The 22,591-nt window shown below is 44.6% G+C and overlaps 1 protein-coding gene and 1 pseudogene across 1 annotated transcript in view; both read left to right on the top strand.

Annotated features, from left to right (window-relative positions):
• The window catches only part of alx4a (ALX homeobox 4a), a 72,840-nt gene extending 54,204 nt beyond the window's left edge, over positions 1-18,636 (top strand). Inside the window, exon 4 of the mRNA XM_070445458.1 lies at positions 17,765-18,636. Within this exon, the coding sequence (XP_070301559.1) occupies positions 17,765-18,085 (321 nt within the window). The 3' untranslated portion in view covers positions 18,086-18,636. The remainder of the gene's footprint in view (positions 1-17,764) is intronic.
• On the top strand, positions 991-14,616 carry LOC111969142 (exostosin-2-like; annotated as a pseudogene).
• Positions 18,637-22,591: the final 3,955 nt, after the last annotated feature.

Here is a 22,591-nt window from a genome sequence, read left to right as displayed (position 1 = left end):
CTGTGGGGGATCTGAAAATGCTTATCGACTGTTATGTGTTTTTCTGTCAGTCTGTCTTGTCTAGCGCTTGGAAATTTAGCTTTGAGATGTGTAATCAGTTGTCTTCCATAGCTGCAGGACTGTCAGGAAAAGGTTCTCCGTAGAGATGAGACTTATGATAAGGGAAGGATTGTAGTTTGTTTTGGCGGTTAAAAACCAAAATACTTGATAATAAAACAGGTGTATCAATTCACTGGAATCAGAGTGAACACAGCCAAATCATATTGGTTGAGTGTTGAGTAGTGAGTACATCTTAGCCAGGGGAATGTGAGGCGTAGGTATGTCACTGCCATGTGCGTGTCTGGGCCCTGCAGGACGACGGGAGGAGGGTGGAGCCCGGCTCGGACGTGAAGGGTGGGGTAGGGCGGAGCACAAAGGCCCATTCTTATCCAGGATTTAATGGGTGCTGCAGAGCCGATTCCATTATCAGTCCACACCTGACACATTCTGGAGAAACTCCTCCACTCACATTTCATGGCTGAAGAGAAAAGGACACTGGAATCACTGAGTCGGTCCCCCATAAAAGGACTTACATTTTCAGTAGTATTAAAAACACATTGTCAAACTCTAAAACTCATTTGGATGTGTTCAAAATGTTGTTGTTTTTTCTTTCTTTAAAAAAAAAATTGAAGTTGGCTGTAGGAGCATATTTTTTGTTGTCTATTATTGAGGAGCTGAAGTGATTATTTACTCACGTCAACAGAGGGCCTAACTGTCTTTCCTTGTCCTCAGCGTTCTGATTTTTCCACACTTATCTTCATCCTTTTATGGCGTGTTAAAAAGGTCCCTGACCATATGTCTAGTATGACAAAATACACAATGGCTGATCTTTTTCTTTCTCACTAAATTGGTCTTTTTGACCAATCACATCAGCTGTGAAAAAGATCTGATGTGATTGGTCAAAATGACCAATTAGTGGGAAAAATATCAGAATAAACAGCCTTGCGCATGATGACTCCATGTCAGCTGATTTGACTATCTGTTTATGATTTACTAGTCCTGAATTGAATTGAAATTGAAGACATTCTGTTCACTTTATACAGGGCCTCACAACTTAGGTCAAATGTAAAACTCCTACTCCAAGCAGTTAGCCAGCAAGCATCATTTCAGGAGAAAAAATGATTTCAACATCTGATGTGACATCCAACATAGGTCCCAAATGTGAGTAAGTGCTTAAAGCTCGCTAAATGTTAGTGTGGTCACCTGAGGCTTCACTCTGCGAGCCTGTGGGTGTCCAGAACCCTAGGAATAGAATACATGCTTTGTTTGATCAGTTACAGCTAATGAAGTACTGTCAATCACAGGGCTGCAGCTATAGTACCAAGCCCAATGTAATCCTGTCTGAAACCCTTCCCTGTTTAAAAAGGAAGTTGACGGACAGCATAGTATAGCTAGAGAAAGATGATGGTAGACTGGGTTGTTCCCTTTGACGCTGTCGTGAAAGTCTGGCTCTCTAGTCTATGATTTTCTCAGTCCCACTGGGAACCACTATGATGATCAGCTTTGAGTGTTCATCGTGGTAATACTACAATGGCTCCTAAGCAAGTTTGTGCTAAACAAAGAATTGTTCACCATGACACTTAACTTTACTCAATTTATATCGGTTAAGAGGCGCAAGTAATTAAGTTTATTTTAGTTGCAGTTACAAAGATTAGCCAAATCAGTTTTGAATTGACTGGATATGAGTCGGCTATGATAAAGCCAACTGAACATTTACTCCTGATGTGGCTGGGACCTGTGATGCTCTACAGCACTTGATTATTATTATTTGACCCTGCTGGTCACTATGACGTTTCAACGTCTTGGCCATGTACTGTTATAATCTCCACCGGCACCAGCCAGAAGGGAACTGGCCACCACTCATAAGCCTGGTTCCTCTCTAGGTTTCTTCCTAGGTTCTAGCCTTCTAGGGGAGTTTTCCTAGCCACTGCTGCTTCTACACCGCATTTGCGTTGGTTTTGGGGTTTTAGGCTGTGTTTCTGTACAGCGACTTTGTGACAATCAGCTTGATGTAGAAGGGCTTATAAATACATTTGATTTGATGTTGTTTATGGTCCAAGTTTAAGCACATCTCAAAGAGAATTCAGCCTCCTTAGCCCGCACCGTATGTTAGGAGGAAGGGATGACAGGCTGCAGTGAAGCAGACCGCTCTGCCCTTTTTCTCTGGGCTGTTGACTGCCGTCTCTTCTTCCCTTCATAAAAATTCCTTGCAGGCGCTGAGGAAGGGGCGGGGCGGGGGCCTTAGGCCGGAGGCAGTTTGCTTTTTGCCTCCTCCGGTCGGAAAGGAAACTTTCATCACTGGCTGATTTATGGGCCGTTCTGGGTATCCCCCTGAGATTAGAAAGTATTTGTTTGAATACTCCTCACCCCCTCCATAAAAATAAACGCTGTTTTTGTATTTCTCCAGTGTTAAAGGGGAACTACGGGTGGGGATGGGAGTTGGGAGGCTGGTTCCTTCTTTCATGTGCCGCTGAGAGCTCGCGTGGACATACGACAACAAAAACCCAGGGACAAGCTTGGCTCCCACTGCTATGGAAGACTAGAAGCCCTGTAGCCAGGCAAGACACCACAGCTCTAGCAAAACGGTTTGGCTCATTGGCTAAGGCCTGTAGCGGCCTATGCTAGAACTGTGTTTGCTGAATGCAGTTTTTAATTTTGTGCACCGTTGTTGTCTGTGCGTCGTTTGATCATCCTCTGCACCAAATCCCAAACAGAGGAGGAACTTTCTTCAGCTGGGGTCTTATTCTCACCAACAAATAATAGCTATTAATATCTTGAGTTTCAGGCTGTTTGTGAATAGTTCCAGGTGTGCTCTGGCTAACCAGTCAAATGTCAGTTGGAGCTGAGTGGTCAGTTATGGACCTCCCCCATGTGCTTGTTTAAAGAGGGCTGCACTTCGGTTCACCTAGGAACCTGCTGGGGGGGTCGGCGTCACACTGACCATGGCGCCTCCTGGCAGGGAGACATTTCTGTTTTAGGATAAATTAACATCTTATGGGCTCCTCTCCCCATAGCTGTCTCTTAATGGATCAGTGGGAGGGGAGCACCAGGGAAGCCGGGGTGCCTGCCTGGGGGATGTTGTTACTAGAACATTGGCCATTGAAATATGATTGACTTCTAGGCTACACTTCCCTCCGGCACCGTAATGCCCCTTGTTGTTACCATGGACTGGTATAGAATTGACTTTATACATTTTTGATGCGCAACTAAAGGTAGATGCATACATTAGTTCGCCTACATCTTGGATGAAACATGTATGTACCAATGCCTATCTATATTGTTTGTTTTTTTTTTTTTTTTTTTTTTCGCCTTAAGTCAGGGGTTCCCAACCAGGTTTACGGGACCACTGGAGGTACTTGAGGAGGACTCATTGGAGACCATAGGTTACTGGTAAATGCACATGAGGGGGTTACTTCAGGGGTACACTGGAAGAGTCAAATTTCAGTTGGGTTACAGTAACAGAAAAGGTTGGAGCCACTTGCCAGGTTGATATTTGGCTGCCCTGTGCTTGAAAGTCAGAGTGAGTGTTAGAAGGTCTTGGCCTGCTGTAGGACAGATGACGTTAAGAATTCTAACCGTCCTTAGAGCAGTCCTTTCTGTGCCTCCGTCCATGGAATCGGGATTGCCTTCTGAATGTGTGTTCACGTTTATGACAGCTTGTCTGTTTGTCCAGGGCCCAGACCATATGTTTTTACTCCCAAAAATCTGTTCTCCTCAGGCCGCTGGTTTCTGGGACGCTACTTCAGCTCCATGAAGGCCATCGCAATGACAAGCGCTTCAGATCATCAATGCACCGCATCTACCCCTATGCTTGCCCGCACCTACGAACAGTGGAACAACCCCTCTGAGTGGTGAGTTATACCTCTAGTTGCTAGGTCTTTTAAAAGAGTGGAAAGATGCGTTATTAGGCTAGTAGTGTTTTAACTTGATTTTGGATTACATCAAAATCATCACTGGAGCCTGCTATAATCTATGCCCTTCTAAGGGCCTACACCACTAATGTTATTGTATTTTGACTGTGGTTAACCACTGAATCTTCTTAGACATACGAGTCATATTTATGGGTGCAGTGTGTTGGTATTAATGTGTGACCTGACACTACTGGTGCTGGCTCCAACACAGTGACTGACTCCCTCAGTGACAGAATATGACACAGTTTACCCAGTAAGTCTTCCAGTGTAATCGGGGCGGACAGCTTCCTTCTATAGGTCCCTCTCTCCACACATTGTGGTCTTTGGCTGCTTTGGTAAAAAACCAGTACTGCTGAAACGAGCCAGTGCGTTTGCTGTCAGCAGTTCTTGCACTGGGAGGATGCCTCCCAGTTGTGGTGAAAAATACATCCTTAGTGTTTTTTGAGTCATTTGTGTATGTGTGAGAGAACACTGTTAAAGCGAGTGAGTGTGTGTGTGTGTGTTGCTGTTATGTAACCTCTGTGGTTGTTAGGAGTGTGGGGATTGCAGACAGCTGGCTCAAGCTACCACCTCTCAGGGGTGTAATCACCCCAGCCTGGATCTGCTGCAGTCCCCCAAAGACACCACATGCAGCTCCGCCCTTCCATCTGTCTGATCTGTGGGGTAGAGGAGGGCGGCCCATGTTCCTCCTTATTGGACAGCCCTACCCAGGTCCTACCAATGGTTGGTGATATTTGAGCCAGTCAGGTTATGTTGGCTGAACAATCACACTGACCTCTGACTGAAGGTATGTTTACAACACGTGGTTCTCAGATAATTTCAAAGCTCTTTCAAAAGACCTCAGGTCTAATTACTATCCTTACTCAAGCCAACTGCTCAATCACAGCCAGTGTTGCCTTTTTTCGGAGTGGGTAGCTGGTTAATTCAACGTTACACTGACATTAACCCACCTCTCTCTTTATCTGAAACTCCTGTCTGCCTTTTTTTCCCAACCAATCGTCAGTTTAGCGTTGCTGTCTTATCCCTGCTCACAAGAGGTAAGCAAATCAAATTTTATGTGCAGGGCCACAGACCTATTACCATTCCAATGCTAGAGAAGTGCTATCTCTACGTATAGTGGAACCACGTCGAGCAGAATTGGAACAGACACTAAATTAAATCAGCAGTTTTTTTTCTCTGCTGTTCTGTATCCTTCGTCGGGGTCATAATTGAAAGCACATTTCCACAGGCTCTCTGCAGTAAGCAGTGCTTTAGAAGGCTTTTCAGCTAGGGAGGACAGACAGGCTGCGCTTTTGTACGCCGTGGTGCATAGTTGTAAGATTACGAAACGGGTAATCCATGTAGTCACCTGTTCAGCCTCTGAAAGGTGGCTGAAGGTTAGGGACTTTGTACCCAGGGGGCTTTCATATCAATTGGTTTGGAGGTGTTCTTCTTCTGAGCTCGGGGCGTGTTTTCTCCCTTAGTTGGAATGTGTGACTATTCGCAATTGGGTGCACTAAACAACGCACCATGGTTTGCTCAAAAGGTGGTTCTCGGTCCGAATTAATTACACCTGCATAGTAATGATTATTCATGTGATGGCAACTGATATTTTAAGCTTGACCATTTGGAGTTTCTAGGGACATCTAACATTTTGAATTTAGGCTAAGTCAGGCTTTTTTCAGTGGGTTAAATGGGCCAAAGAACCTGCCAGACGATTCCTTCACTGGTAGAGAGCAGACGAAGCCTGCACTGTGAATGTTTGCTCATATCAGCTCTTGAGAAGATGTTGACGGGTGTGCACCATCTCTCTTCTTCCTAATCCCTGGTTTAGACAACTTCATCACAACCACAAACTACACACCCTCACACAAATGCAAAGGCCCCCTGCGGCTAGAATGGACCTTGCCTCCAGTCATCACTTTGGAGCTGCTGTTTACTGGCCACTTTGCCTTCGGAAAGCGTTTGTTATTGAGCTGAGAAACCTGTTTGTCAAACACTCAATGCCATGCTGTTCTCGATGCATATTTATGAGGTGTTTTACAATGATTTGCATCCTCTTACCTTTTCTAACACCACCACAATAATGTGTAGCCTAAATCACCCAAGATGGCTGCATTGATTCCCCGTCTTCTGCTGTAAATGGCATTGTAAAGCAGTAACTCAATTTTCAAACTAATCTAACCTCGGAGAAAGTGGCCTGTCTTTCTTCATCTTGTTTTATGTCATCTGACAAATTAACCTTAAGTGGTCCCTTTCATCTTCTCTTCATCTCACCACTTATGTTCACCGTGTTAGTTTAATTATTTCTTCCTTGCTTGTATGTCAGTGTCACACCCACCACAGAGGAAGTCAAGTTTTTATTGAGTGAGGACTCGACTCTGCTAGGCCTATATGGCGGTGACCATGTTTATTGGTGACAGGACATGGTGGACGCCGTTGGAAGAGCCACAGAAACACCAGTGCTGTTTGTGGTCACCTGTCTGCATCAGAACAGAGAAGCACTCTCAAGAAGGCCCACAGTTTATTTTCAAATCTCCATTTCCCTCCCTATGAGGGTAGCACATTGTCTCTAGTGGAGGTCTGGAGGCTTTGGGGGGCCTTTGGTCAGTTGATTAAGTCAGCTTGCAACCTCTTTATTTGAGAATTGCTTTACTGTTGTAGGTTTGACTAGTTAATTAGGTTAAAAACCACATTCCATCCAGTCAGCATAATGCTCCTGCTAACAGAGACGGGGAGCGTTCTAGAAGTTGACCCTGTAGATTTGTAGAGCACTTTAAGTGCTGCAGTGAGTCTCCTGTGCGCATGTTGACATATGTTACCCTTGTTAATCGAGTTACTCAAAAAAATTGGGGGTTTTTTTTTTTTTTTTTTTTTCAGTTGTTGTCTATATGTTGTTCAAGAGGCGTATTGAGGTCTCTTGTCTCCGTGTGTGTAATATGTGTGCCCTCCTTGTGCCAGTATTTATTTTACAAGCGTCACTTGATCTAGGCTTAGGGTCTGTGCACTCTTTCCAGGAGTTAACGGGCCATTTAAGACGGGGCCAGGAAAGGATCCAAGTCCCCACCACTCGGACCCCCGACACCGTTGCCTGATCGCCCTGCCTCCGTCTCTCCCCCCTGCCCTGCCCTCCCTCTCTCTCCCCCCCGCCCCGCTGGAACTCATCTGGACCCTTGCTTGCATCGGGAGCTTCATCAGAGCTTCATGGACCAACGTCACTTTATAAACATCCTTCAAAGCAGCAGTTGTAGAAACAGCAGGAGAGGCCAAGACTACCAAGTCATTAGTGTGTGGACTAACTACACATGTACCTGAGATGAGGGGGAGCTCTTTTGTCTCTTGTCTTACAGAGCTTGCTCTGAACAGCTCAGCTACTGCTGTTTTTTATAGTGTGCTTGTCATTCCAGATCACTTCACGCTGGGTTGCTCGGCATCCCGGTTGTAGTCATATTCATTCTTTCAAATGAGTTAATTAGATGATTCCTGTTCCCTTATTAAAACCATTGTCTGGAAATCACTGCAGGTGACATTGCTGAATTCAAGAAATGGAATTGGCAGCTTAAATCATGATGGAAAAACATGACGCGGCCAGGAATGGCAGCAGATGAAGTAGCTAGGCATACGTCTGCATTGTAGGAGTGAGGACTCTAACCTTTTTGGTCTCTTGTCCTCTGTAAAGCTGGTCGAGTGTGAACAGCCCTTCTGTTCCTGCCTCTCATCCCACCAGGGGTCCCAGGGTTCACTGCTGTGGTGCTGACCTACGACCCGTATCGAGAGCGCTCTTCCGGAGTCATCACTGAGATCTTCCAAGTTCCCAGCCTGGCCAAGCTACTTAGTGGTAGTGAACAACCAGAACAAGAGTCCCCCTGAAGGTGAGCCCTAGGGTGTATTCATTAGCGCACACGGATAGGGTACACATTTTGCAACACAATATTTTGGGGGGGACTAAAATACGTCTTTATTGACAGGTTCAGTAGTCCCCCTCCCATTTTGGTAGATGTTTCTTCTGTTTGTTCCTAGTGAATAACACCTCTGATTCTGACCCTCCCTTCCCCATTACTGTTCATTAAACCCATATTTGATTAAAATTACCCTTAAACAAGCAACCAGCAATAGGAGTTTTCATGAGTTAACCTTTTCAGTTGGACAACGATGATGCTATGTTGGATGTTCGAAGATGGGATATTAGTGTTTCTGTCAGATTGCCTTACTTCAATAGGCTACCAAAGAGTCAAAAAAAATGGACAAAGATGGAGGTATTGATATCAACAAGGAATGGGAAAGTTGCTGAAACACTCCATGTAACTTGCCAAACGTTTGATGTGAGAAAGTCGGTTATTTCACCATGGCCATGGTTTAATACACAAAATGGAGCTCTTGATGTTGTAACCAGATGAGTGATAAAAGCTTCAGCAGCCGAGACCATCTCTCTATAAGTTTAGACACTGAAAAGCATGACATGCGTCGGGCTGGAAGCCAAACCTTCTCTTCTGGCTTTGCTTTCATGTTGAGAATCAGGGAAACTGAGCAGCTCCGTGCATGTTGCTGCCGGTCGGACAGAAAAACCAACTCCTTCCTACCCACCCTACTCGGTGCTGCAGCAGCCAACCTCCATTCTTAAACCTTCCGATGTCAAAAGGTCTCCTGGTATTGGCAAGCCAGACGACATAGAGGCCTGTTCATTCATGGTGATATACTTGGTCCCGGTACCGAACGGCTCCACTTCATCAGAGTGCAGTGTTCTGCTAGTGCGGCGCTGATCTATCCTCCTGCCACAGCCTCATTTAAGCCCATTAGAGATGTTTTAGGAGTGAAGCTATATTAGTCATAATTTATTGTGCTGTTTCGCTTAATTATTCCTCTTTACAAGCGATTAAAGGTATGCGGCTGTTTATGGCGCCACGTTAACACTGACAGCTCGGGACGGCAGGGAATTAAATCTATCCTCTGCATTAGAGTTGTGTAATGTAATGAAGCAGCGGGCCCTTTGAAGCTTCGACTTTCTAATGGCCAGTGTAGCCTTTTGATTAGAGGCGTCAGTGGAGCCTGGCCAGAGCTTTGTGACCCATTAGAATTAACAAGGGCCGTTCATTTGGGCTCAACTCAGGCCTCTTGCTATGGGATGAGGACAGGATTTCCTCCTATCCTCACAAGCTCTGATTGTGTTTATTTCCAAGCGGCCATAAGCGTTGCCGCCTCGGTCCTGAACGTTTGGCATTTAACAAGGTGTGCTTGGAGCCTAAGTCTTGGAGTACTAAGATAAAGTTCCACAAAACACTAGGAATTGTATTATCTTTATCTTTGCTTCTGACATTGCACATGAGATTTGTACTGTGTTTGGATGTCATGATTAACTTTCATAGTTTATTTGTTCACTCAAACAATCTTAAGCTTCATGACCTGAAGAACCTGTTTTCCACATGTTCAAAGACACGTTATGGGGCTGCAGAGCATGGAGAACAGAGAACTACAGGAGAGATGGGGAATTGCAGCAGGTCTGTTTTTCTGTGTGGAAAGAGGATCTTCCTGGTTAGCCAGGAGAAAGTCCGAAAATAAAGCAAAGTAGATGGGCTTCAGCAGCCAGAAAATGTTTCAGTCGTGTGTGCAAACCCATACCAAAAGAAAAAGGCCAGGCTGTACTGATTCAATCAGTCTAAGGCTGAATTTTGCACTGCACTCATCTCCCTGCTCATCTTTGGAAAAAGGAAGAGAGGAGGAAAGAGAGAGGAAAGCACTTGAATATTATCACAGGATTCTCCTTGTTGACAGTTTAGTGTGGAGATCGTTCTTTCGAGCCTCGTCGGTGAGTTGGGAGCCGCTGCCCTGCTATGTCAGGCCCCAGTTAGGAGCCTTAATGGGGTGACAACATCTGTGCCATCTGTCTTGACTACTGCTCCGTGCCATGGACACTTCCCAAGCTCACTAAAGACTACTTTTTTAAAAAGTAACGTTGCTGCTCTGCCTTGAGAGGAATCTTGGTTGTGGTCAGGGCTGCGCACATGATTCAAGTTGGCGTTGCGATTCGAGTCAGTGATTATTTACTGCTAGCGTACTTTTCCACTAGGATTGCCTTTTGAAACGTCTCCCTTGATGGCAACCCAACTCCATCCTCTCAACTGAAGTCTAGATGTTTAGTTTGACTTAGAAACTGGCCAGTCTGGTTTGATTGTCTTAGTGTAGGTGTGGTTGAGAAATTATACTGTTCAGATTTGGAATGTGTGGGAAGTAATTTTCAGTTTACTTAATGTCTTTGCAGCTTCTCAAGAGCACACAATGCTAACTGAACCCGTTTTGCAAGGTTCTCCATTTGCATTGATAGAATGGATTTTCTATGACCAGTCTGTTTGTAGGCTTATCCTCATATTTCCCTTGGTCTTCTGTCCCTCGGTTATTCTCTATGGCCGAAGATTGCCGCCGCCTCTCAAGGTGGTGCGCACCAAAGAGAACAAGCCTCAGCCAAAACCGCTTCTTCCCGTACGACGAGATCGAGATGAGGCGTGCTGGCATCGACGATGACATCATCATGCTTGACATCTGACGAAACTGCAGTTTGGCTACGAGTGTGAGAGAGGAGGATACCCTGTATCTCGCCTGAGGAGATATCACCCCAAATGTGACCTTGGGCTTAGTGCATTCTACTGCAGTTAAACGTAGGCTACTTAGGCTGGACCCCAGAGTTGAAACTTCCTCAGGTAGCTTAAAGTCAGCCTCAGGTTAGTGGTATTTGTGAGGCGGCTGCCGGGTGCTGGAGATATGGTTTGATGTTGACGGATGGTGACAGGGCCAAAGCTGAATTGCTGTCCATGCTAACAGCCCGGCTTTGGCACTCACCTGAAGTGCATTAGGACCTATTGAGGACAATTGAGGCATAATGACATGAAATGAGAGGGCAGGTTGCTGTCTACGCTGCTACTGCCTCTCGCTGGGCAATAGTAGGCGACAGGTTCTGGGCTCAGGTATCCAGATCTCCACACACTTCTCTAGCACCATCACAGAGAGGGCCTTGAGCTTTCATTCTTATAAAGTGAAACCTTGTGCTCAAAAATATCTCAGTGAGGCGGTCTTCTAGCACTACCTTGAAGAAAGTGAAAGGAGGCTACTTGGAATGTTTAATAATGTTGCCTATATTCCATTAACTTGGAACTTTTCCCAGTGATTCCTGCAAACCTTGGGAACTTTGTATGTCCTAACCGCTCTGTTTCCCTACCCATCCCCCTCAGGTTGGAGGGAGTTCCAGTACCGGTGGTGGGTACCCGGGTCGGCCCACCTGTGGACCACGAGATGGGGAAGTGTGAAGTACGAGTCCGAGTTGGACCAACGAGTGTCCCATTGGTTTCTGACTGAGCAGCCTTCTACCACAAGGTTAGGCCTCAGACAAAAGCCCCTCTCCCTCGTGTCCCCCTGACCAGCCTCCAGTATGTGAAGGGGGCAGGCGTTAGGTCACCACAGATTTGAGAGCATTGGAAGGTCATAGGTGAGGTTAGGTTATCTGCTTTCACTGTCAACCAAAAAGCCTTCCTTTTGATTTCAAAGCAAATGACTTCTGTGAAAATGCAACCTCTATTCAGGGTTAGACTCATTTATCATATCACGAGTGAGTAGGATGACAAATGTTTTAAATTGTATTTCAGTATTTTATCTGCATGTAGTTCCCGTGATATTTTGATGAGTGACACTGGCTTCTTTCCTTTCCAGTATTAAACCTAACCTGTACACTTACAAGGATCCAGGAACCAAGAACTGGTGTGGATGCTCATATGAACTGTTGAGGATATCGCCATGAAACATTCCTGGTTGGCCAACGATCCATGACAAAGCCCCCATAAAAGTACAGAACCGTGCAAACAACGTGGCCCACCACCTGACACCAACAGTCCTACCCAAACCCATTATGCTGACATTAGTCCTTAGAGGTCAAATTCAATTATTAGGAATGTTCACCAGAGCCACTTGTGCGTCACCGAATTTGCCATTCTATTACCTATATATTAGTGCACTACTTTTGACCAGAAGCCCTATGGGCCCTGGTCCAGAAAACAGTGAACTTCCTAGTCAATGGCGGTGCATTGGACGGAGCTATGATTTAATATCTCATTAGGAGCAAGTTACTACAACATGCACCACATATCAGGAAAAGCTGAAGGCCGATAACCTCCAAACTCCACAGAGGTGGAAAAAGTCCCAGAATTGCAGAAATTATTATGTTTCTTCCTGTTCCTGATAGAGGCTCTGTCTTTGATGCAGTTCTCACCCCTCTTGTGCCCCCTGATACCTCCCAACCTTGAGTTGGACCGTGTCCAGTTGCAGAGGCCGTCCCTAAAAGCCCCCAGCCTTAACCTCTCTTATCTGGGCTGTCCACCTGACTGTCCCACCCCCCGACTATGTTTTCCTAAGCTCACCAGGGCTTTCACTCACGCCCCACTCAGATCAAGCAATACCTACTCCCTCCATACTCTCTGCGCCTCGCAGTAGAGCTACCCCCCGCACCCCACATCTCCCAACACGTCCTCCTCAGCACTGATTCTCCAGTCTGGAGTAAGATGGACTGGTGGGGGTGGGTTAAGACGGAGAAAGGCCACACCCCCTTATGAGCATACGCTTGTTTTCCTCGGCATTGCAAGCAGGCATGCCCTTGGCCTTTTAAGACCATTCAGGTATACAGCAGACCCATCCTCCCTCAGCGCGCAAACAGCCCTCAATCACACTCTGCTGCAACAAACCACTGCTGGACCTGCTGTCACAACTAGCATGACTTTATCTAATGGTTTATCACATTCTAGAGAACTGCAACTTAAAAAGGGATATTTCGGGGATTTGGGCAATGAAGTCCTTTATCTACTTCCCCAGAGTCAGAGGAACTCATGGATACCATTTTTTATGTCTCTGTCTCCAGTATGAAGGAAGTTGGAGGTAGTTTTGCAAGCCAATGCTAACTAGCATTAGCACAATGGTTGGAAGTCTAGTATCGACTAGCATGCTAACAATTGAGCTAAAGCAGTTAGCAATATCCTTCAAACTGCACGCAGAGACATAAAAACGGTATCCACAGGTTCATCTGACTCTGGAGAAATAGATCCTGTTAAGCAGTACTGTGACGGTTATAGACTTGTCTCATCAGCACAGGGATTTGATCTCACCACACAGATTCTGTACTGTATGTTTCTTAGTTGTGTTAGCAATTGTAGATTGTAAAGGTCACTGTCCTGGTTCCATTTAGGTGACCCCAAGGAAGAAGTTCAAGTGTCCTGAGTGCACAGCCATTGACGGTCTGTCCCTGACCAGACACACATGGTAGAGAGGTACGTCCTGCACCGAGCATGTTCATCGCCTAGCAACTCTAGAAATTGTGTGTATATGCCAAATCAATATTCATAGAGGTAGTAGTGGACATATAATACTGGATGTGTTTTTTTGTCTGTGGTTGATTGCCTCAATGTTAACGCCGGAAACTTCTGTGCACTTCCCCAGATCGGAGTGCATCAACAAGTTTTGCGTCGGTGTTCGGCACCATGCCCCTGAAGTAGTGGAACACCGTGCAGACCCAGTCCTCTACAAGGACGACTTCCCAGAGAAGCTGAAGAGTTTCCCCAACACGGCAGTCTCTGACCGGACAGGGCTGTGGCCCAGCAACCCCCAGACACCCATACATACCCAGCATCATCTAGTTCAGGGGAACATAAACCTTCTATCTGTCCATATAGAACTATCTGGAAGGTTGTTGTTCTCTGTAGGTGGGGTGGGCGCCTGTATTGTTTCCTTTCCTAAATACTGTTTGAAGTGGTGAGAGTTGAGGTGTGTGTGCTATTGGTGACTAGACAGAATCACTGTGCGACAGAGATGACTAGTCTGTGTATGTCCGCTGCTGCTGTATTCGAGTCAGAGGCCCTGTGGGCTTTTGGCTGATCTTGGATCAGTGTATATAAATCACAGCAGTGCTACATTTTTATGTAGCATGGTGAGTCAGGACCACTGTCTGCCAAGCATATGGGAGGGGATGTGGTAATATGTTGAAAACCTGTAGAGATAGTATATCCCATGTCATTTATCTCTAACTGATGATTTTTTTGTAATAATAAATAATATGAAAAACAAGGTAGTTAAGAGGGTGCTTCTCGACAAAGGTCATTTCATTGGCATGAGCAATTTTTATTTGTATAGTGTGAGCACTGCAGAGTGTATGTCAGCTTTCTCTGCATAGAGGATATATCGCAAATAATATGTACACTATATATTTACTGCCAATTGTTCTACTGCTAACACTTTTCAAAAGAATGACTGGTATCTGGACATTTTAAATGACCTTTTTTTTAAGTGTTCTGCGTAATATATAAACTATTGCAATAACGTCTGTATAGGAGGGAAGCTACTGTAATTGATGCGGTGACATTGGACTGTCTGCTTCATGGAGATGTAGGCACCAGGTTGTACAACTCCCCAATTCTGAGGTCTCTTTTGTTTTAGCCTTCTGTTAGTCTTGTGAGCTTGCTTATCTCTCTAAAGGAATGTCCTAAGCATTTCAAGTTCAAGTCAGCACACACTTTTTAAGATGTCAATATTGCCTTTGTTTTGTTTTTTTACTTTCGTAAGGATTGTTGTTTGTGATAAATGTGTTCCTAAATATATTGACTTTGTTAAAGAAATTGGAAGAAATACATGGTAAATAAATATGTTTTTCATGGCCATTTTATTTGCCTGTGGATTCGAGAAAGGAACAATGGCGCTGCCTCACTCCAACAAGGTGCATGAATTGAGCCAACTAAAATGAAGAGGAAATTCAGCTACTGGAGAACAGGGGAAGTTGATTAGTGCTTGAAAAAAGTTATGTCATCGGAAGTGTTCAACTGTGGAAGACGATATGCATGTTATTGGAGTGGTTTTCTCATGCAGTCAGCAGTAGCAGGCCTCTGTGTCTGTCACACTCTCCGTCCTCCATTCTGATTTGGTGAAATCCCATGTCTGACCAGGGCTGTTGTGACAGCCAGCCGTGTGCAGCACCGCTGTTCAGCCTCGCCTGTCACCTGTTAATATACGCTCCCTAATCCACCCTGTACAATGTCAGCAGTTCAAAAGAACGCTGTTAGTATTTTTGTCGACTTCAATTAGCGTGACATTCTTGGGGTTGTGCGATCTCATTTCAGCACTCAAGTCTGAAATGCAGAGGATTTTAGGCTGTCACTGCAACTGACGCAGTCATGAAACATATGAGGTGGATATGTATGCAAGAAGATGGACGTGCTTCTTTTTTTTTTTTTGGAACCCTCTAGATTTTTATTGATGGCCCTCCCACCCTCCATCCTAATTATATAGACATCAGTATAAACAGAACAACACCAGAACCCAAATTCTCCACACATGTTAGTTATGGTCAGATGTTACCCATTGCTGAGGATATTGTTAAAACTGCTACTCTTAATGAATCCTCAGAGTCTTGCCATCCTAAAAAACATCCAGTCTTTAAATGTAGGATCATTCCGTGAGAATAGGAATCCTTCTTGCAGTAGCATCATTCCCACCACACAACAGCATAGAAAAAATTGTCAAATATTGAACTCTGACCTCATGTGTTTTATTGTTTGTTTAAAAGTCCAATGCAGCCTTTATAATCACAATATAAAATCATTTCACAGGGTAGCAATGAAATATCTTAATATGATTTCAATATGAATGGTCAAAAAGAAATGTCACTTCTTAGCAAAGAGCACTTTCTCAAGCAAGAATTGTGCCAGACTGTCTGGGAGTGGTCTAATGGGGAGAACTAAACATCAGCTGAAATTGGCAGAGCGGGTTGGAGCTCTCTTTCTTAATGGTCTAACTAATTCTATACCAGGCAGGCCAAAACTCCATCCCACCAAAACAGGCTGAAATTTCAGGCGGTCTTTTCAAACTGCTCTCACATTAAAAGGCCATTATCATTTTCACTATTTTACAGTATTATTCCAACCTCATCAGGAAATATATATAAAACCAGGGAATCACTTTTGGACTGCACTGGACCTTTAAAGAATTGGCGGGAACTATATGAAATCATTCGTGACAATTGAAGCTGCACTTCAATTATCCGTAAAAAAAAATTGTAGTTGATGCAGTTTTAAAAAATAAGTATGTGATGAAGAACTGTTTTGCTCTCAATGCTTGTAAAACAAATTTCTAAAATATTATGTAAGTGCAATAACTTACTGTACTATAGTAACTCACACAAAAATATATAGAAACATGAACACAAGTAAAGTATAACATCATTAATTAAAAAGCCGTACAATATAGCTTAAAACACAAAAACCTTTCAAAAATACTTGGAAACTCAACAAACCAAGAACACCCACCCCCTTCAAAAGGATCACTCAAAAAACCAACCCACAAGTATCTCACAAAGATAAAGCAAAACTTTACATCAAATTAGTAACATTTCAAGGGTTTTGTAAATTACTGTAAATCAGTCCAATTTACATACAAAAAAATGTTTTACATGCACACACAACACACAGTTTTATATTATAATAAGTATTTACTTATTTTTATTGCCCTGCTTCAGTAGTATTAGAAATGATAGGGTGGTGTGAAAGGTGACATCATCACCGAGGGACAAGACTGGGACCCCTGCAGGTACAACAGGATGAGCTGATATACAAGCTGTTTCGCAACTACTTAAATTCTGCATATCTGATCAGTAAGGCCCTAAGCAAGCTGTGCCTCGATTTAGGGTAGATGAGAAATGAACATTTACATATTAACCTGTGATTCATCCAAGAAGGCTTCATATGGGCTTGTACGTTTCTGCAGTCTTTTAACACTGAGCTTTCGGTTTTGTCCTTTTCAATCAATAGAGAACTGCAGATAACAGAACATGTCTATAAATAAAGAAATTCAAATGTTTAAAAAACATGACGAAAACGGTAAACAAATCAACTGTGTCGACCTGAGCTTCATGTGTGTTGAGCTCTGAGAAGCACCCAACCCAGCACTGTAAACCCCCCAAGCCCTAGTCAGAGACAGCTATAGGCCAACCTGAAGCACAGGGCACAGGCGGCTCTGTCTGTTCTGTCACACAATCCCAGAAAGAATCCCTGTCCACAGATGTCTCAGTGTTAATAAAAAGGCTGCAGCCTGGCTGTGCGGCTATGTATGGCCTTAGTGCCGAGGGGCAGGCATTCGGCAAGAGGAGCGAGAGGGAGAGCCCTAGTGCAATGTGGGCTTCTTTGTAAACGGAGCCATGAGCAGCTGAGGGGAAGCATGTGCGAGCATGTTGTTTTGCATTTATCCCCTGAGCGCAGCTGTGTGCACTGTCCTTTTCCAGAACACCGGAACGCCGCGGCCTGTTCGCCCTCCCAGCAACCCCTTAGAGCGGCCTATGAGAGCACAGGGGCCCCATCTCCAAATCTCAGAGGAGCACTCCAAACACTGAGAGACAAGCCATGTTGTCAGCAGTATGTTCATGCATTAGGCCTGAACTGCCATGTAAAACTGGATCCAATCTGAGTTGTCATTTGGAAAGGGTTTCTGATCCACTGTTTGTAGATGCTGACAGTTCATCCTGGATCATTCATAACACTATATCCTAGCAGAGCTACCTAGTGAAAGGGGAAATAATGAGGCTTGTCTTACGGAATAGAGATGGATTCTCTGATGACAATAAATAATTGTACAACTTGTGCTGTATTGCATTAGTATCCTCGGTTGGTTCTTTTGTTTGTAAACAGGATGTCAAACACACACCACATCCTTCATTCTGCAATAATCATATTCAGTCCACAGAGGGTGTCTGAAAAAACTAATTACTGACTCACCCACATAGTTTTTGGTATTTAAAGTGACCCTGTCCTCTCTCTGCGTTTCAGATACAGAACCCATCATGGATTGGTGGCGGCAGCGGAGCGTCCCCTGTACCAGGCTGCGTAGTGCCCTGTGACTCAGTCACGTCCTGTATGACCCCTCACCCTCACTCTGGCAGCGGCGTATCTGACTTCCTGGGCGTCCCGAACCCTGGGGGTCACATGGGACAGACACACATGGGCAACCTGTTTGGTGGTCCTGGCATGGGGTCAGCGATCAACGGGTATGATCTGAACAGCATGGACCCGGACCGCAAGTCCTCCAGCATCGCCGCCTTGCGTATGAAGGCCAAAGAGCACAGTGCAGCCATCTCCTGGGCAACATGATGCCTCAACAGCAGCAGGACAGGGGCCTCTGGGAACCCCACCACGTCCAATCCAAGCCAAAGCAGAGAGGGGAGGCAGTCTGTGCTACTATAACAGAAATATTGATAATCTAAAATAATAATGATGATAAAAGCCATAGCAAATTGCTGAAGAGGAGAGAAAAGAGACTAACAAATCTGGACAGTGCACTTCTTTATTTTGTGTCTCTGATGGGAGAGACCAGTGGACATCAGAGATGAACAACAGTCAGTCAGGTAGTCAAAGCATGAGGTGAGAGGCAGGAAATCAAGAATCAGACCTATCCTTAACGAGACAAATGAATTGGTTGCTTGTTGGAAACAATGTGCTGGTTATACAGTAGCTATAAACTAAAACACAACAAAAATAACAAAAACAGCTGAATAGATTTGAACCAATCCCTGCACTTATTCAGTTAATACAGGTAATGCTGTTTGTACAGATATTGAGATGCGTCCGCTAACACACCTGCTATTGAGTGTCAATATAGCTTTTTCTGTTCAGGTGTTATTATACTTTCTTGTTTTCCAGTATTTAAATTTTAAGTGTGTATTTCTTTATTCATTTTGATCCTGGTTTTGTCACAGAATCCCTTTCCCTTTCTGTCAGACTGTGTGCAAGTGCAACTGTTCTCTCCACATAAACTGCAAACTGATATTCACACACATACATTGGGCCTGATTTGGGTCTGTGTGTACATTTGGGTTTCCTAAGGTCATTTTGGTCAGCTTTACTTCAAGGAGTGGGGTGTAGGTAACGGTCAAGACCAAAGCCGATCCATCTCCGTCAGACTAACTGAAAGAGTGCTGATAAAATCAGTCATATTCTTCAGTTTGGGAAAGAGGTAAACCATTTCAAAGGTAGCTTACTGTTTCTGGTTTGCATGGTCAGCACTAGCATACTTTAGGTTGGTGCTACCTTCCAACATTTAAATGTCAGATATAAATCCAGGTTTGTTTAAGTGCGGGCAAACGGAGAGCCCTACTTGCCCCGCTGATGGGCCGTCACTGAGCCAGAGAGGGACGGGGACGAGGAAGTGGTGTGTGTGAGTATGAGAGAGAGGCACAGCAGGCCTGCTAGGGGCTACAGGGTCTGAGAGCACCAGACAGGCTCAGCTCTGTTTGCAGGAGGAGATTCAAAGTGGACATGCCATTTCCTCCCTTGGCATTTCCTCACCTCACATTTCCACCTAGGGAGTTACAGGAAAAGTGCCCTCCAGTCCCTTTGCCAGAAATAACACCCAGCGGCAGCCTTGAACAGCAGAGAGGCAGTGTAGATTATATAGGCAGTTTTTGAGGGAGGATAATAAAATGGTGACTAGTTCAGTGGTCAGTGGTCAGTGGTCAATGTTGACCACTGTCTCTTTTCATGCAAAGCCTCACTATAGTGGGATGGTATTCTCAATGGAGAACCTTTGGTGCTTTTGTTAGAAGTATTACTTTGTCTCCACACAAAATAAGCCGTCAGTCAGTTTTATACTGGGAACCCCAGGTCTCTTTCCACTTGGAGGAGACTTGTGAAGTGAATCCCTGTGAAACAGTTTGTTGAGGCAGAGGAGGGCTGTGAATTGGCTGCAGGTCATGATGGACTTGGGGGAACGTGTACTGCACAACTTTATTCCATCTCTCACTCACGGTTTATTTTCCTCTTGGAGAGAGCCATCAGTAGGCACTTAGCAGCTCCACTCTGTTCCTAAACCAATGTGCTCTTATTCATCTCTCAGTCCCAGATGCAATGTATGGCCTTTCGCTGTTAGAGACACATGTAAGTTCAATGCTGAATTTCCTGAAGGTGTGTAAAGAATGTGGAGAGGCTGCGTCCCATGAGAGAGGTGTCAGAGTAGCAGGCTGTCATAAAAACTGGATAGCACTCTAGTAGAGCTCTGAAAGAGCTCAGCATCTAGCAGCCATATACATCTGCCCTGCCAACCCAGTGCAATTCATTCTGCTCTCAAGACCTTATTTCCATGTTTGCATCAACATGATCACTTTCCCAATGACAGTAGAGAAATGTTGTTAGAAATTCCTCATTCTCCGCGGTCTGCTGTCCTACTGACAGCTTTAGCATGACGACTTGAGTTGAGCAGGCTGAATTTTGAGCCCGGCTTCATTAACTTTTTGGCATAGGGTCTGAGCAGGACCATTTCAAGAAAAACCACCAGCATGCCAGGATCAGGATCCAATTACAGCCCCCCGGCAACAAACAGATTGCCCCCCCCCCCCGGCAACAAACAGATCCCTACCCTTATAGTCCCCCGTCCAATCCCCATCCCCCGTCCCCGTCCCTCGGCAACAAACAGATCTTCCTGTTCACCCCTTTATAGCCCCCCCCCCAGGCAACACCGGATCCCCCGTCCCTTCACCTCAGTGTGGACATGGAACAATGGGGGGGCAAACTGGATCCGTGCTTTCGATGGCTCCATGTCACGATTTGCGGAGGTGACAGAAAATAGACGTGTTCATCATCTTATGCAATTATGGGCTTTCTGTTTTCCCAAGGTCCCATTTGGATCAAGTCAAAACAAAAGGTCTCCATAGATTTGAAGCCAAATATGATACCCCATGCACCTTAAGCAGAGAATCCATCTCTAATTCCGTAAGACAAGCCTCATTATTTCCCCTTTCACTAGGTAGCTCTGCTAGGATATAGTGTTATGAATGATCCAGGATGAACTGTCAGCATCTACAAACAGTGGATCAGAAACCCTTTCCAAATGACAACTCAGATTGGATCCAGTTTTACATGGCAGTTCAGGCCTAATGCATGAACATACTGCTGACAACATGGCTTGTCTCTCAGTGTTTGGAGGTGCTCCTCTGAGATTTGGAGATGGGGCCCCTGTGCTCTCATAGGCCGCTCTAAGGGGTTGCTGGGAGGGCGAACAGGCCGCGGCGTTCCGGTGTTCTGGGAAAAGGACAGTGCACACAGCTGCGCTCAGGGGATAAATGCAAAACAAACATGCCTCGCGCATGCTTCTCCTCAGCTGTCATGGCTCCATTTTCAAAGAAGCCCCCACACTGCACTAGGGCTCTCTCTTTCGCTCCTCTGGCCGAATGCCTGCCCCTCCGGCACTAAGGCCATACATAGCCGCACAGCCAGGCTGCAGCCTTTTTAATTAACACTGRGACATCTGTGGACAGGGATTCTTTCTGGGATTGTGTGACAGAACAGACAGAGCCRCCYGTGGCCCTGTGCTTCAGGTTGGCCTATAGCTGTCTCTGACTAGGGCTTGGGGGGTTTACAGTGCTGGGTTGGGTGCTTCTCAGAGCTCAAACACACATGAAGCTCAGGTCGACACAGTTGATTTGTTTACCGTTTTCGTCATGTTTTTTAAAACATTTGAATTTCTTTATTTATAGACATGTTCTGTTATCTGCAGTTCTCTATTGATTGARAAGGACAAAACCGAAAGCTCAGTGTTAAAGACTGCAGAAACGTACAAGCCCATATGAAGCCTTCTTGGATGAATCACAGGTTAATATGTAAATATTCTCTTTCTCATCTACCCTAATCGAGGCACAGCTTGCCTTAGGGCCTTAACTGATCAGATATGCAGAATTTAAGTAGTTGCGAAACAGCTTGTATATCAGCTCATCCTGTTGTAGCCTGCAGGGGTCCCAGTCTGTCCCTCGGTGATGATGTCACCTTTCACACCACCCCTATCATTTCTAAACTACTGAAGCAGGGCAATAAAAATAAGTAAATACTTATTATAATATAAAACTGTGTGTTGTGTGTGCATGTAAAACATTTTTTTGTATGTAAATTGGACTGATTTACAGTAATTTACAAAAACCCTTGAAATGTTACTAATTTGATGTAAAGTWTTGCTTTATCTTTGTGAGATACTTGTGGGTTGGTTTTTGAGTGATCCTTTTGAAGGGGGTGGGTGTTCTTGGTTTGTTGAGTTTCCAAGTATTTTGAAAGGTTTTTGTGGCTTTAAGCTATATTGTACGGCTTTTTAATTAATGATGGTATACTTTTACTTGTGTTCATGTTCTCATATATATTTTGTGTGAGTTACTATAGTACAGTAAGTTATTGCACTTACATAATATTTTAGAAATTTGTTTTACAAGCATTGAGAGCAAAACAGTTCTTCATCACATACTTATTTTTTAAAACTGCATCAACTACAATTTTTTTTTACGGATAATTGAAGTGCAGCTTCAATTGTCACGAATGATTTCATATAGTTCCCGCCAATTCTTTAAAGGTCCAGTGCAGTCCAAAACGTGATTTCCCTGGTTTTATATATATTTCCTGATGAGGTTGGAATAATACTGTAAAATAGTGAAAATGATAATGGCCTTTTAATGTGAGAGCAGTTTGAAAAGACCGCCTGAAATTTCAGCCTGTTTTGGTGGGATGGAGTTTTGGCCTGCCTGGTATAGAATTAGTTAGACCATTAAGAAAGAGAGCTCCAACCCGCTCTGCCAATTTCAGCTGATGTTTAGTTCTCCCCATTCAGACCACTCCCAGACAGTC

Source organism: Salvelinus sp. IW2-2015, linkage group LG10 (genome assembly GCF_002910315.2).
Source record: "Salvelinus sp. IW2-2015 linkage group LG10, ASM291031v2, whole genome shotgun sequence".
Classification (NCBI taxonomy): domain Eukaryota; kingdom Metazoa; phylum Chordata; class Actinopteri; order Salmoniformes; family Salmonidae; genus Salvelinus; species Salvelinus sp. IW2-2015.
Note: the sequence above shows the minus strand (reverse complement) of the source record. Positions and strands in the feature narration are given on the sequence as shown.